Genomic DNA, 15,614 nt, shown 5'->3' on the forward strand with positions numbered 1-15,614 from the left:
TTTTTTAAGTAAGAATAGTAATTACCTTTGGAACTCCCTGCCACCTGATCTTAGGCTTGCTTCTTCCCTGTTCAACTTTAAATGGAAATTGAAGACTTCTTTTTAATTATTATCCTGTATTCCTGTGGTTTTTTAAAAATGATTTTTATATGCTGCTGCTTTTATTGTATTTTACTGTGTTATATTGTGTTAACATTTCATTGTGGAAAATGGCAACAAAGAACATCTTTTAAAATATATATAAATGTATGGCTCTGTAGATTAAAAAATTATCCTTGCCCTTATATTTTCCTAATAAAAGGACATGTCTTAACATTTAAAAAGTCTTTTAAATTCCTTAAAATTATGGTTTCTCCAACATGAAAACTTCCCACTCTTTTCTTTTCCCAGAATATGATCACAGAAAACTGAAGCAGTAGAGAATATCCATGGTGTGAGCTTATTACCATATTTATCCCAGCCCACTCATTTGCTGCTGTAGACCTTTAGCTAAACGAGGGTGCTAAATCAATGGGCAGCTTCACATTGCATGCTAAAAACCAAACCAACCGTTCCTGAAGTTTAGTGGTGAGCATGAGTTCAGGGAGGGGGGTATGTTGATATTGGTTATGTCCTGTGAACCTGCCAATATCAGCATATTCTGCCTGACTTTTGGTTCCAGAACCAGCTTCAGATCTTGGTTATAGATGTCAGCTCCAAAACTGAAATTCGGGCAGGATATGTGAACACTGATGGGTTTGCACAACTTGACCAATGTTGGCATATCAGCCCCCACCATCAGAAGCTGCCCTTGCTGCTGAACTCTGGGAACTGGTGGCTCGGTTTTTAGCATGCCATGTGAAGCTGCACAATATTTTAAATACCTGCCTTGAACTAGGGATGTGCCTGAACCGGCTCGGGCAGCCATGGGTGGGGGTAGAGATTGGGTCCTTTAAAAATGCGGTAAGCAGGTCCTTTCCTGCTCCACCACTTTTCCAGGCATGGTGCTCGCTTCTCAATCATGGCGGCAGCACTGGTGGCCTTTTGAAACACAAACGCCGTGCCCAGAAAAGCAGTGGGGCAGCAGAGGACCAGGTAAGGACCCGCTTACCTCATTTTTAAAGTACCCAATCCCCACCCCACTGAACCGGATGTTCAGTTGCGGGTGTCCAAGACAGTTTGGCGCTTCCCTAAGGTGGCATTGAACCAGTTCAGGCACATCCCTACCTTTAACTAGATGGGTCAGCTGCAGTGTGATCCTCTGCATGTTTACCAATAAATAAGCCCCACTGACTTCAAGGAGATTTTCTCCCAAGTAAGTGTGCATAGTATTGCAGCTTTAGAAATATGAATGAAGAAATCTAAAGCGGTGCTAAAATACTCTCTAGGGGGGGAAATACACAATCCAATCGGAGTGTGCACAGACCATTTGGCATGGTTCAGCTGACCCCACTGGCTGGACCAGCCGGGTCAACGAACTGGTTCAAAGTAGCTCATGATCAAACTGCATGAACTGGCCTGGTTTGCAAGCAAGACTGGTTCGTGATTGAACTGGCTCTGCACATCTCTACAACCCAATTGCTGGTCAACCACTGGTCAAGTGTAGCTAATGACTCCTGCCAAATAGCTTCGGTTCAGTTTTGCTGTACTCCTGGAACACATGAAGACAAACAGCTCAGCCATTCTCCTGCTTCAGCAACCTTTGACCTTTTTTCACTGGCTTTAAATGTGGCCTGGTCTTTCCTTACACTTTTTCATAACGCTCTCACAGCATCATCTTCTGTTTCTCCACTAAGAGATCTTGCTCCAATATGTCCCTCTGGTCAAAAACTATTCGACTTGGCCTAGAAAGCAAGAGAAATTGTTCTAAAATATTTTCAGAAGACTTTTTTCATTGTCGAAGGGGTGCCGAAAGGTGTACTTGATCAGTTTCTCTGTCTGACTATATTCTTTGCTCGTAATCCTCCCGCTGGTAATCCTAATCTGTTTGCTTTTCTTGTCACATGGGAAGGATCTTTAAGCTTCTCAGGACAACCTACAGTAAATAAACCAACAGGTTGGCAAAGCATCATATGGCTTCATGTCCAGGGTGCAGAAACTGGAATATGGGAATTTACCCCAAACAGCTAAGAAAGCAATGTGTCCAGAGCAAAATGGTCGCATTGTTAGGCTTCTGAGGATAATTTGTTCCAGCCGATGCTTCCCAAGCCATCTTGGATACACATGGGATCATGTTGAGAATTAAAGACTGGTCTTATAAACACATGAGAATATTAGGAGAGTCCAAGCTCTGAAGTCCAAGCTTCAAAGCTCGATACAGCCCTCCTAAAAGCAGAGATCAGGTATAAGGTAAATTCTTTTTTTTTTACATCAAGTTGCCTTTTTGGATAGCCTTAATTAGCACATTCCCCTTAGAGCCTTATCCTCCTAACCATTTGTAATACTGTTTTGCTATTACAAAGAAGGGATTTTTAAAATGAGGAAATTAGTAATTAAAGACTGACTCCCACCCTTGCAGGAACAGAAACTGCCATAGGACAATTCACAGAGACACTATTCAAAGGGCAATGGTGGCCTTGTCCCATACGTCCTGCCTCTGACCTTAAGATTTTCTTTGGAGGCTCTGCTCCAAGTGCCCCTACCAAACGAAGTGAGGTGGGTGGCCAAGGGAGAGAACTTTTTGGGTGGTGGCACCCCATTAAATGGAATCGCCTCCCCAGTGAGACCTGCTTGGTGCTGTCACTTTGTTCTTTTAGATGCCAGGTGTTCACTCAGGCTTTTAAAAATTGATTTGTTAAAAAACGTTATTTAAGTGTTTTGTATTGTGTGTGTGTGTGTTGTGATTTGTTTGTCGTGTTTTGTGTGTTTTTACTGGATTTTTTTTAATGTCCTGTTGTGAGTCACCCAGAGAACAATTTGTTATGTATGGGGTAAGGTAAAGTGTGCCATCAAGTCAATTTCGACTCTTGGTGCCCACAGAGCCCTGAGGTTTTCTTTGGTAGAATATAGGAGGGGATTACCATTGCCTCTTCCCACATAGTATGAGATGATGCCTCTCAGCACCTTCCTATATCACTGCTGCCCAATATAGTACCAGCGGGGATTTAAACCAGCAACCTTCTGCTTGTTAGTCAAGCATTCCCTATGTATGGGGTAGCTAACAAATAAAGTTTATTATTATTTATTAAACATAAACGGCTGTAGGGCAATTCATAGAAACACTGTTCAAAGGGCAATTGCAGAAATAGATCGTGCTATGGGGCAATTTATACTGAGATACTATTCCAAGGGCAGTTACTTGTTAGGCAGCAACTGAGATCAGCCAGATGTAATAAAATGGGCCAAACCTGTAAGCAATACATTTGTAAATGAAGTTGCCAGTGATCATTACTGAGTGGAACTGACTTGTACGGCACTATATTAAATGCTGCATGGAACTTGTGCTTCAACTCTCTGTAGGGGCACTGCGGAAGATATGGCGAGGAGGTTTGGTAGTGTGGCCCCCTTTTCCCCTTTGCACGTGTAGGATGTTATAGATTTCTTATACTCATACCTATAAAGGGTTTCACTTTAAACTTTTGTAACCTTGTTATGTATCAGGGTAGCCTTGACCCCAATAGGGGAGGTTCGTTCCTGGGCAGATGGAGCCCAATAATCAGCCCAGACGAGAGGAGTTACGAGCAAAGCTTTATTTACTCTTAAGCAGTAAAGGTGCTGCTCGACTCATGTCAAAGAGCAGGACCCAGACTCATACAGAAAGCAATATATTTATAGTCAAAATTATTCTACAGAATGCAACCGCATAGCAAGCTCATCATCGTGACTAACCAAGGTTAGGAAACGTGTGCAGACTGCCAGCCGGTCCATCCCAGCCTTATCTTTCAGCACTAGCTGAAAGGTTACTCTGACTTTAAGCAAAGGGAAAAGTACCAGTAAACAGATCCAAGAACTACTGACAAAGCTCAAAGCAGATCCTTGAGACCAGTTAAACAAAATGGGGTTGCTTATGTCAAGCTGTGCACTTCAATACCTAATTTGCCATACATCACTTGTAATCCTGCCTTTCACTGAAGACTGTGTATCAGAATTTGGGAAGCTTGAATTTGGCAACCGTACAGCAGAACAGCAAGATTCCCCCACCCCCCTTGTCACCACTGGAGCAGCTTTTCAGGACCAATCTGACCCTTGCAAGCTTCGCATGGCACACTTCTCCTTATACTCTTTGCAGAGCTTGCAAGAAGCGCAAGGAAAGAAGATGAGGCTGTCAGCAAGCTTCCCTTCTCCCTGAGCACTTGCAAGGGTTGGCTTCAAAGGGGGGCTGGACTGGACCCCACAAAGGATGTGGGGCAAGGCAACACTGGGTGCCTTGCCTCAAGTCCTGCAAAGCTTTGGGCCACCTCTGTTTCTAGCTCTGCCCGGTAGTGTTGCCAGCCGTCCCGTATTATACAAGAAGGTCCCATATCGGAAGCAAAAAGTGCTTGTCCCTTACGAGACACTGTTCCCTCATATTCTTGGAAGAGCCTGAGGCTCCCCCTCATCCCTCAGTGCATTTGAACCCTTTGAAGTCTGGCTGAAGTCCATATTATAATGAGAAAGAAACAACAAAGTTCCCAAAAGAAGCCCCAATTGCTCTGCAAACAATTGGCCGGGTTTGTTTACATCTTTCAAAACATTTCCTTGTCAATTGCAAACAGAGCCACAGGCTCCCACTAACTGACTCACCACATCTAGCATATAAAGCAACCTTTCAGTGAGGCTTTCAGTGACAGCCATGGCAAAATGGGAAGATGGTGTGTGTGTGTGTGTGTGTGTGTGTGTGTGTGTGTGTGTAAAGCTGAGGGATTTTCTGAATTTTTCACCTATCACTTGCTCCATGTCTAAGTGGGATGGTCTGTGTGAACAAGAAGCTTTGTGATCTCATGGGGCTTGTGCTGTTTTGTTGCTGTTACAAATGCATTGCTACTCAGGCTTCTGATTACCCATGGGATGACGCCCCCACGACACACATGCACTCCACCGGACTTGTGTTACCAAGAGTTCAGGCAATGGAATGTTGGCAACCCTACTGCCTGTGGGGTAACAGACATTTAATCTGCATGCAAAGCATGTTCTCTGCCACTGATCTTGCTGTAAGCTGTATTGTGGACGTGCAGTTTGGCTGCTTTCAGAGGAAGCTTCCGCTCAGCATAACAGAAGGGCAGCACAATCGCTTCTTGAGGAACACAGGAAGCTGCCTTCTGCTGAGCCAGACCCTTGATCCATCTAGCTCAGTATTGTCTACACCAGGCCTGTTCAACTTAGGCCCCCCAGCTGGTTTTTTGACTACAACTCCCATAATCCCCAGCCACAGTGGCCAACAGCCAACATTTGCAGGAGGGCCAAATTTGAGCATCCTTGGTCTACACGGACTGGCAGTGGCTCTCCAAGGTTACAGGCAGCAGTCTCTGCCAGCCCTACCTGGAGATGCTGCCAGGGACCTAACCTGGGCCTTCTGCATGCAAAGCAGATGCTTTACTACCAAGCCCCTTCTCTTTCCCTCTGTATGAAACTGTCCAGGGAACTCATACTGCAGGCCAGCTTTCAGAAGTTGTTAAGAAATTTCCCTATGTGGTGTCTGCAAAACTGGGAGTGTAAAAAAGAGCATAAAAATCAATTGCACCAATTTGCTTGAAAACCAAGAATGTGCCTTTTGATCTGCATGAAAAAAATGAGGAAGAGCTGAGCATGTTATTGAACAAGGAGTTCCAGAACAAATGCACAGGCCCAGTGGGCAATGCCATTTGCACCAATATTAAAGGCTACTGGTATGGTAGACTATGTGGAGATCATAAGCACACTGTGAAGATGGCACTTAAGCAGCATCTGTATCTAGTGTCTGCACTCAACCAGAGGCGTCTCTAGAAAATAGTACCTAGGGCAAGCACTGAAATTGCACCCCTGTCCAAACATCTGACTGACATCCATCTTTCAGATAACTTTTCGATAATATCAGCTCAAAAATGCAATTAATCTTTTAATCAACAAATTATGGCACTACATGAAAATTATAACTGCACCTTCCTTGCTTTCACTGATGCAAATTGGTCTACTATGTGATCAAAGTCAGTTTTTTCCGTTTCTTCTCTTTCTACACTCAGCAGAGCAAGGTCACAGAGTCCACCTTGACCCATAGAGGCTCTCAAATACGGAAGTATTAGTTTTAGCTTGCTGTATGATCTCTCACAGCTGGCAAGGGAAACTACAATGGTTAGCATTATCTGAATAGCATTGCAAAGATTGGGGAAGACGCTCTTATCTCCATACTGAATAAGAAATTTGAGAAGCTCTTCAGGTCTTGATATTTTCATGTTGGTCCGAACTGATAGCAACATTCTGCAATCCAAAATTTCTTCATATAGCTCTCCACCATCAACATCAGAGCTGTACAATTCAGCAAAATTTTCGCACTTCTTCTTTAGGTCATTTCTCTTGGCACCGTAACACAGTCCCTCGATATCGAGAAGGAAGCCAAACTTGGCGTCTGTGTTGTGCAAATGAGTGAAACTTTCGTCCATTTCTCTGTGAAGATGGTCGAGTGTTCCCTTCATGACTCTTTCCATTTCCTCCTTAGCTGTTAACCCAGCATCTCTTGAGTTCTCATCAGCCATTTGTTTCTTTTGTATCTGATATCTTTCAACTGCAATATTCCATTCTTGACAGAGACCAAGTCCTTCTTCGAGTGACTTACTGACCAACACTTCTCTTTCATCATCAAAATGATCCCGGAGGGCTTTCAATTCCAGGGCAGCATCGTGGAAGTTAGTGCTAGGATCCTGCAGCCTCTTTTGAATATGGTCAATGCGAATGAGTACTTTGTTCCAGAATCCTAACAAAGTCAGAAAATCGTAACTCAACATGCAGTTGTACAGTTGCCTTGCATCACTTCTTGTTTCACTGGTCTCATTTTCATTGTCTATCATGTCCTGAAGAACTTGAAGTATCTCCTTAAGGTACTTGTTGACAGGCTTCACTGCTTCTGCCCTTGCACTCCACCTGCTTTCAGACTCTGACTCAACAACCACAGGCACGGCGTTTTTGAGTTTTTCCCAGCGTTGTGTTGAGTGAGAGAAAAACACATAGAGAGCTTCGATGGTTCCAAAAAATGTGGCCATCATTGTATCCTGTTCGGCTGCATGTACACCCACCAAGTTGAGTGAGCGATAGTCACAACTCACAAACACTGCCAGGTTGTTTTTCTCACTTATTCTTTGATAAACACCACTTCTGTGTCCAGCCATCACAGCAGCATTGTCATAGCACTGTGACCGACAATCTTGTAGCTCCATTTCATCCTTCTCTAACTGTTTCAAGATGTCTTCAACCAAGCTCTCAGCATCCTTCCGGTTTACCTGGATAAAACCAAGGAAGGACTCTCTAACATGGACTGCTTTCCTCTCACAATCAATTTCCACATATCTCACTACTTCTGACATCTGCTCACTGTGTGCCTTATCAGGAGTTGAGTCTAACATGAGACCATAGTACTTGGCCTTACGAATGCTGCTCAGCAGACTCTGGCGAACAGTGGATGCCATCATGTGGATGAATTCGTTCTGGACACCCGGTGAAAGATAAGATGTGGATCCAGGATGACTTTCCATATGAGTGAGGTGTTCTTTCATGACAGGGTCAAAGATGGCCAGTAGTTTCAATAAGCCAAGGAAATTTCCTACATTGGAGTCGTCATTGCCTAGCTGAAGTGACTCCCTGTGTCCTTGTACTGCCAGGTTCTGAGTCGCAAGGAATTTTATGCAGTGAAGGATTCTCGTCAAGATATCCTGCCACTCCTGCTTTTCTTTTGCAATCTGTGGCTGAAGTACTGCGTCAATAATTCCTCTGTTTTTAACTAAATTTCTTTCCATTTCTTTCCACTGTATGAAGCACTTCCGATGATTCTCGGCCTTTTCATGAACACTAATCCTTTCTGGTTTTTTCCAGTGGTTGAATCCACTTTCCTGTTCCAATGAGGACTGATGGCCTGACTGGGAATAGAGAAGACAACAGATACAAAATGCAGACCTTTTAGAAGGGGAATAGACCAGCCATGAGCGAGTCACTTCCACACCATGACCATTTCCCAATTTCCTCTTGAACCAAGTTTTGCTCATTGAGCGGTTATTTGTTGGTAGGAAAGGCCCCTCACTGTTCTGGAAATACTTTGAACCCAGCTTTATTATTTCTGTTCTCAATGTGTCAGGCAGAATTGCTTTTCCAGTATCTTTGTCGAACTTCAGAAGTCCAATGTCATGTTGTTCAATCACTTCTAGTATGACAGTTTGAGGCTTTTTGACACCATCCAGTTTACTAGGTTCAGTGACATCAGGTTCAGTCTTGTCAGGTAAAATCTCATCAATAAACTCAATATCACCACCACCTTCCCCTCCTGTCATGTCCATGTTCTCTGTGGCAGCCTCACTCTTAATCTCGTCATACTCGAACTTCTCCGACTTGACTTCCTCATCCTCGGCTGGTGACGCATTTGTACTTGCTCCACTTTCAGATTCTAACAAAATCGTAGCAGGTGCAGGCAACTCCATGGAAGGTGATGAACTACTTGTTCCGGGCTTTTCAAAGAAAGACATGAAGAACTTGCTCAACTTCTTGGCTTCCTCCGCCTCCAACTTTCGTCTCTTCCGTCCTTCAGCTCCACTTTCCTTCTTCTTCGTGAGGGAACGTCGCACCATGGTTTTCTAATTTATATAAAGGCATTTGTTTATTGTTATGTCAACATCCTGCTATTCCTCCAAGAAGCCCAGAGCAGTCTCCATGGTTATGTTTATCCTCACCACAACCCAGTAGGGTAGGGTAGGCTGAGAGGGAACATTTGAACTCGCGTCTCCCCAGTCCTAGTCCAACACTCAAACCGCTACACTATGCACATGAAAGTGGGGAGGGGTGTTACTTGTTTTGCAGGACTTTCAGTGAATTATGAGAAGAACTGATAATTGCAGTGATTCATTCTTGAGCATCTACAGCTAAACAGTTCTTTTATTTCCTGCTTTTTTTTCCTGCCCACATGGGAGCAGATTTTGCAAGCTCCCTCCCTTGACAGGCCTTCCCTCAATCACCATCCCTAAGGTGCTTTTTGTACGCATGCATAGAAAGCTAGGACATTCTTTTTTCCTTGTTGCACAATAATGCTTTTCCAGTACACTGGACTTCCTGAGATCCAGCACCCTCACACCTGTTTCTGCATTGGACACCCCTTAATATATCTTTAATATATTTCAATATATTTTTATGCTCATAAATAATACATTTCTTCCAAGCTCTGAAAGCCACACTTTGTAGAAATGAGTTCCACAAGTAAATGAAGGCTTGAATGGGAAAAGCCCTTTCTTTGGTAGTTCTGAACCAGTTTTATTCCATACTATGCTCATTAAAGCAGCGGGGGGGGGGGGGTGTTACTTGTTTTGCAGGACCTTCAGTGAATTATGACAAGAACCGATAGTTGCAATCATTCATTCTTGGGCATCTACAGCTAAACAGTTATTTTATTTCCTGGCTTGCATGGGAAAAGCCCTTTCTTTGGTATTTCTGAATCAGTTTTATTCCAAGTTCTAATATGATGGGAGGAGGAAAAAAAAGACTCCTCCCTCTCTCTCTCTCCATTATGCATCATTCTATAAACTTCCTAACACAGAGGGTTCCCTCTCACCTTTGTTTTCCAAACGTTTTTCATTGTACATTTTGTAAATTAGTGATGGTTTGTTTTTTAGTTGTATGCTGCTCAGGGAGAAGAACTTTCTGAAAGGCAGTTAGAAATGCTTGAATTACTCACATTAAAACTGCAGAAGGCGGGGGACCCCAAACAATTCAGCCTTTCCTCCCAGAGAAAGTGTAGTTCTGCCTCTGGTGCTCGCCAGCGAAGGGAAGGCACAGGGGGTTCGGTTAGTCCCGGTCAGTCTTTCACTGCTTTGCCGAAATTTGGAGAGCACACCTGCACTGGGAAAAATAAAACCAGTGGGCCTCATGCATTATTTGCCAATAAGCTCAGAGGGCGCTCCGCCACCGGCCAATGGGAACAGAGCGTTTGCAACTAAGTGTAGCAGCGAGTTGGGGCTGCCGAGGTCCGGCCATGGCTCTGCAGTGCAGGGCGTCCGGAGGCGGCGGTAAGCAGCGCCTGCTGCCCGCAGAACCAGCCAGCAGTATCCGCGGCACCAGTTTCCCGGCAGTGGGGCTGTCCAGCCTGGGTTCTGTCACTGCATTGGAAGCAGTGGCACTGGCGCCCCCCTTCAAGTGGCACCCACGGCACGTGCCATGCCTGCCCTACCCTAGACACTCCTCTGGAGTGGGTGGGGTTCCCTATGGGAGGAGGCACTCTAGACCAGGACTGCATAACTTCAACTTCAACTCCACAGAAGTAGTTGGACTACAGCTCGTATCATCCCCAGCCATAGTGGCTAATAGTCAGGAATTATAGGAGTTGCAATCCAACATCTGCAGGAGGGCTGAAGTTGTGCAACTCTGTTCTAGACCCAACCACAGCCATTCAAGGCTTTAAAGAGCAAAACCAGCATTTCAAATTCTGCTCAGAAGAAATTGGGATCTAACACAGAGTCAAAACAAGTGTGACGTGCTCCCAACAGCTCACTTAGGCCAATAATCTGGCTATGGTGTTTTGAACTTGCTGAAGTTTCCAAGAATTGTTCAAAGGCAGCCCCACATGGAACATATTCTAATAGTCCAGTTTAGATAGCAGAGCATAACCCTATTATTAGACTTTATTACTTTTTATAGTTTATATTAATTATATTATAGGTTATTGTTCTAATTTCATAGCCTTTGTACATTTTAACAGATTCTAGCTTTAGAGCAATGTTATTTATAGTTCTTATAGTACCACCTTTTAACCCTATAGTTATTATTTTTACAATATAGTTATTTCTACAAGGATGCAAAGAATTCAGAAAAAATAGAATTCAGATAAAACAGAAGGGGACAGAGCAGAACCAAATAAAGCAATGTTTCTCAACCTTTTTGGAATCAAGGACCGGTAAATTCTTTGTGTGGACTTTCAAGGACCGCTACATTCTTCCTGCGCAGTTTCCCTGACCAGCAGTTAGTAAAGGAGTTTCAAGTTTATCTGTTAGTACTATACTACAGACGTGCACAACTCAAATGACCTGGTGGGCCAAAACTGACTGTGTTGACTGATGGGGGCAGAGGTCAATTTTTAGGACACTGATTATTAAAGTAACACTGAACAGCAATCAATTAATTAAATCAAATTAAGTTTTTCTCTTCATTTTTGTTAAGATTATACTTTGATCCTTCACCACACAGGCTTTTATAAGAAGGAAAGAGAGAAGTGAGATGGGGAAAGAAAGAGGGAAAGGCTTGGCTTGAGAAAGAGAGACAGAGGGATAGAAAAAGGAAAAGGGGATGGGGCAGGCTTGAAGGGAGAAAAAGCAAGAAAAGAAAGGTGGAAAAAGAATAGGTAGGTTTGGCTTGAGGGAGGGAGAGAAAGTTGAAAACCAAACTGATGGAAAGAACCACCCCACCGCGCAGCACCTCGCTCTGCTTGTTGCTTGCCTTCCCATGCCGAAAACCTCATGTATTTAAAAATTCCAATACATGGCTGGGGATGGCTGCCGGGAATGGGGTGAGCCAGTAGTCCTTTTACCTCCTGCCCACCGCGCGCTGCAAACCTTCATGTTTTTTAAAAATATATATTTCCATTCCAGCCGCTGCGTGGCCGAGGGGATGGCGGTGGGGTTTTTTTTTGTTTTTTTGACGAGTTGAGTGCTGGTCCGCGCCTTGGGCAATCACACCCCCCTCCCCCGCACGCTGCAAACCTTTAGGTTTTTTAAATATTTATATTTCTGTTCCAGTTGCCGCGCGGCCGAGGGGATGGCTGTGGGGGAGGTGTGAGCCAGTAGTCCTCCTTCTACCGCCCCAGCCCCACATCCGGCGGCAGCAGCAGCAGATACTGATCACAGAGCGGCGCTGAGGCCTGCTGTCTGGCCTGGTGTCGCTTCCTAACTGCGAGGCGCGCTTGTGCAGAACTGCAACAGATCTGCAACTTTGTCAAGCGGAAGTTTGGAACTTCCATATTCAGAGGCTGTGTATCTCGGGATATCAGTTGGAGGAGTGCAGTAGTGGGTGTGAGGAGCTGCTGCATTCATGTCTAAGACTTTGGGTTTCTCAGAGGCATCCGGGTAACCACTGAGGGAGACAGGATGCTGGACAAAATCAACCTTTGGTCTAAGCCGGTAGTGCTGGCCTCCCCCCACACCCTGTTCCATTCACTAACATTTTGCTGGAATATTTTCATTCCATGGAGTGTTGCATTTCATCCAATCTCAGCTCACACTCCCACCTACTCAGCTAGAACTGGGATATGTAGACCACAGAGAGGCACAAATGACCAGTTGCTATTTAGAGTCATCTGAACAACAGCCTGCAAAGTGTTGTGCCCAGATATGCCTCGGCATCAGTCATCCTGGTAATCTAGGAACCGAGAATGGTTTCACTTTCCATTTCAGCACAGTAAGGAAGTGAGACTGCTGTTCCCTGGAGAAATCTGTTTGGGGTTAGTTCTTTGGAGTAGTAAGTATAAATGATTATGGAGAGGGGCAGGCTTATTGCAAGATAAAATGCTTAGGATTAGGAAGTGATTCCTGCAATAGGAAGAGAGACTGCATAACTTGTGTCCCAAAATGATTTTTAACGTAAAATTTAGGCCTTAGGGAGATGATGCAAAATATGAATTATTAAGTAGATTGTGAGAAACAGGCACATTCTGAATCTCGTTTGGCTTCTAGTGAGTGTACTTTACTTTCAGAATTAATTTCTGGAACTTTTAATATAAAGACTAGGTTCTTTGCTATACACTACCCACCCCACAATCCTCTGCTGTGTTTTTTCAGCCTTCCATTAGCTCTTCCTGTATATTTTGTTGGAGATGTAATATTGTTTCACAATGGTGATGGCTTATATTTTGAAGAGAAGTGCTTAAAAAAAAAAGATCTTTGACTCCTTGGGAGAGAACTTCATACCCCTTGAAACCTCACGATATTGCCTATGTTGAACATAAGTTATAGTTCTAAACATGAGAGTGTAAGACTCATGGAACTCAGATGCGCTTCTGGGCAAGATTGAAAGAAGTCCACAGCATGATACGGATACATCTAGTCTCTCATTCCCCCCTTCAGTTTTTATGATACTTCAGTCTGAGGAAGAGTTCCGTGTAACTCAGGAGCTCAGACAACTTGAACCGTAATTGAAGGTTAGAGTCATTTGGGAGCTGGAGGATCTGAATGGGGTTGCATTCCCTCAGAAGAACTGGGTGCACTGAGGGATACCTCTGGACCTAATGCTGCTCTTGAAAGCTCAAGTGATGGTCCAATTAACCAGCCCTAGATTAGGGAGACATAACTAGCATGCTACATGTAGGTGCCTTAGTAACCTTGACTATTACATCAATCATTTTGGTAGAACCATCTTTCTGCAGATCTGCCTAAGTCCCTTTCTTTTCTCCCTTTTTAAAGCCATCTAAACTAGTGGCCGCCGCCGCCCCCTGTGGCAATGAGTTCCATAAGCTAATAATGGGATGTGTGAAGAAATACTTTCTTTTATTGCTTCTCAATCTGCTGGTTAATTTCACTGGAAGAGCCCCCTATTCTAGAACTTGGGGGGAGGGGGAGAAGTGGGGGAAGCGAAAATTCCTCCACATTATGTATGGCTTTTAAAAGCCTCAACTCTCCCCACCCACCCACCCACCCCAAAAAACCAACCTAGGGCCGCGCAAACTTTTTCTTCTGGGGGAAGATGCTCCACCCCCTTGATCATTTTTGGTCCCCCGTGTTTTAGCTCTAGGATATCCTTTTTGAGAAGGCAGAACCCGTAAGATATCCTTTTTAAAAAAAAGATTTGCATTCAAAGCGGGGGGGGGGGAAGAGTACGCCTCCCCACCCGGCTGCTGCTGAGAACACACCTTTGCCTCCCGCCGGGGCTGCAGCTGTTGCTCCGACTACAACGACCTGGGGGAGAAGCGGGCGCGTGCACAAGAAACCTACCTGGTCCTGCACAGGCACGGCGGGCGCAGCTTCTCTCCAGTCCACACGAGCCTCGTTCTGCAGCTTCCCGGGGAAAACAACGGCAAGTTTTCAGCAGCGTATGTGCAATGCACCAAAAGGCAGGGACTCCAAAATGCTGTCCGTTTTTCGAACACAGAGGAGGCGGGAACCGAGAAGGCAAAGCGCGGGTCTAAAAGTCGAGCATGCGCAGAGGGTAGGAGGTGGAACCGCACAGAGATAAAGCAAAGCAAAGCAAAACACCAGAGTGACACATCCCGTTGCGTAGGAAACTTCCGGGTTCATATTGGACTTCTTTGGGGTAATGGCGTTTGGTCTGCTTGGGGCGTCCAAGATTTGCAGGATCACATCAAAGGACCATCAGTGCAAGCATTTTGTTTCTCTCTGTGTGGCACAACCAGATGTCTCTGGGAAGCCACAAAGCAGGGCATGAAGACAAAAGCCTCACCTTTTAAAGGAGGCTTTTAAATGCTCCATTATTGTTTTGTTATATCTGGTAGCTTATTTAGCTTTTTATAATTTTCAGTTTTAATTTGAACCTAATAATTGTGGTTTTTAATCTTTTTTTTAAAGTTAATTTTATTACTTTTATTTTATATCTTATTGTGAGCTGCCCCAAGCAGTAGTGCACTGGAGGGGTGGGGTATAAATATTTTAAATAAATAATAAATACTGTTTAACCATCCCAGCAACTAGTACTCAAAGGTAGCTGCTTCCTGTGTTCCAATGTATACAGCCTCTGAACTTTGAGGTTCGGTTTAGCCATCCTATTGATCAGTGATATATCTTTACTACGACTACTATTCCTATAGCAGTTTTCAACAAAATCATTCTCAGCTTGGTTTGCATAGAAAAGTAAATAGGCCAAGATGGTTGCCTGTCCCCAAAGGGCTCAGAATCTAAAAGAAACATAAGACAGATACTGATGTATTTGAATCCACAAAAGGTGAAAATGGTATAAGTGCTTAGCTAATGTGTTTACCCTAGGGGAAGTTAGAGCCATTGTAAAGATAAACTGATGTCTTAAGTTAGGAAACAGAAGCCTGTGGCTCATGTTGATAAGGCATATCCTGTTTTCTCATTGTTGTGTGACAGATGTTTATTCGAGCTGTGTAAGCACTATGCGAAGGTATAAAGACCTATTGAAATTGTAATTCAGGGTCCTCAATTTTGGTGAGAGAACCATTGAGCACCGCATTATCTGCAGTAGTGCAAATATTAAAAGCCTTGGAAAAGTTTCTCCTGTCTGGTTATTCTTCATATAAGGACCCAGACAAGAACCCAGAAAAGTGTATTTAGGCACATCAATACCAACAACAGTTGCTGGAAGGATGCTGTGATTGACCTCTTCTTCATTAATGGTCTGATCACTTTTTAACCCTAGTAGACAGCACTGCATACTGTGGCAGTGAATTCTATAAATTAATTGCACTTTGTGTGAAGTAGTGTAATTCCCTAAATCTCTTGTCAAGCAATGTCACTGAAACCCCGAATTCTAATGTTGGGAGACAGAGAAAAAGTTCACTTTCTCCACTTTCTGCAAATTGTGTATATTTT

The 15,614-nt window shown here is 44.0% G+C and overlaps 1 protein-coding gene across 4 annotated transcripts; it reads right to left on the reverse strand.

The window, feature by feature from the left end:
- Positions 1-1,699: 1,699 nt before the first annotated feature.
- LOC128326342 (uncharacterized) lies at positions 1,700-14,295 on the reverse strand. Of its 4 annotated transcripts, none has more exons than XR_008307991.1 (3): positions 14,040-14,295; positions 9,800-9,963; positions 1,700-1,823 (listed from the first exon to the last, which is right to left on the reverse strand). XR_008307991.1 is itself a non-coding variant. In XM_053253023.1 (3 exons), exon 3 carries the CDS (start codon positions 8,700-8,702, stop codon positions 6,024-6,026), a length of 2,679 nt encoding a protein of 892 aa, XP_053108998.1. In that variant the 5' UTR covers positions 8,703-8,708; positions 9,800-9,958; positions 14,040-14,284; the 3' UTR covers positions 3,654-6,023. The 4 variants fall into 4 exon arrangements, 3 of the variants coding, with proteins under 3 accessions (XP_053108998.1, XP_053108997.1, XP_053108999.1); XM_053253023.1 differs by lacking the exon at positions 1,700-1,823 and adding an exon at positions 3,654-8,708 and having other exon boundaries at positions 9,800-9,958; positions 14,040-14,284; XM_053253022.1 differs by lacking the exon at positions 1,700-1,823 and adding an exon at positions 3,654-8,708 and having other exon boundaries at positions 14,040-14,284.
- Positions 14,296-15,614: the final 1,319 nt, after the last annotated feature.

The sequence above is a fragment of the Hemicordylus capensis genome, chromosome 5, assembly GCF_027244095.1.
Source record: "Hemicordylus capensis ecotype Gifberg chromosome 5, rHemCap1.1.pri, whole genome shotgun sequence".
Lineage (NCBI taxonomy): Eukaryota > Metazoa > Chordata > Lepidosauria > Squamata > Cordylidae > Hemicordylus > Hemicordylus capensis.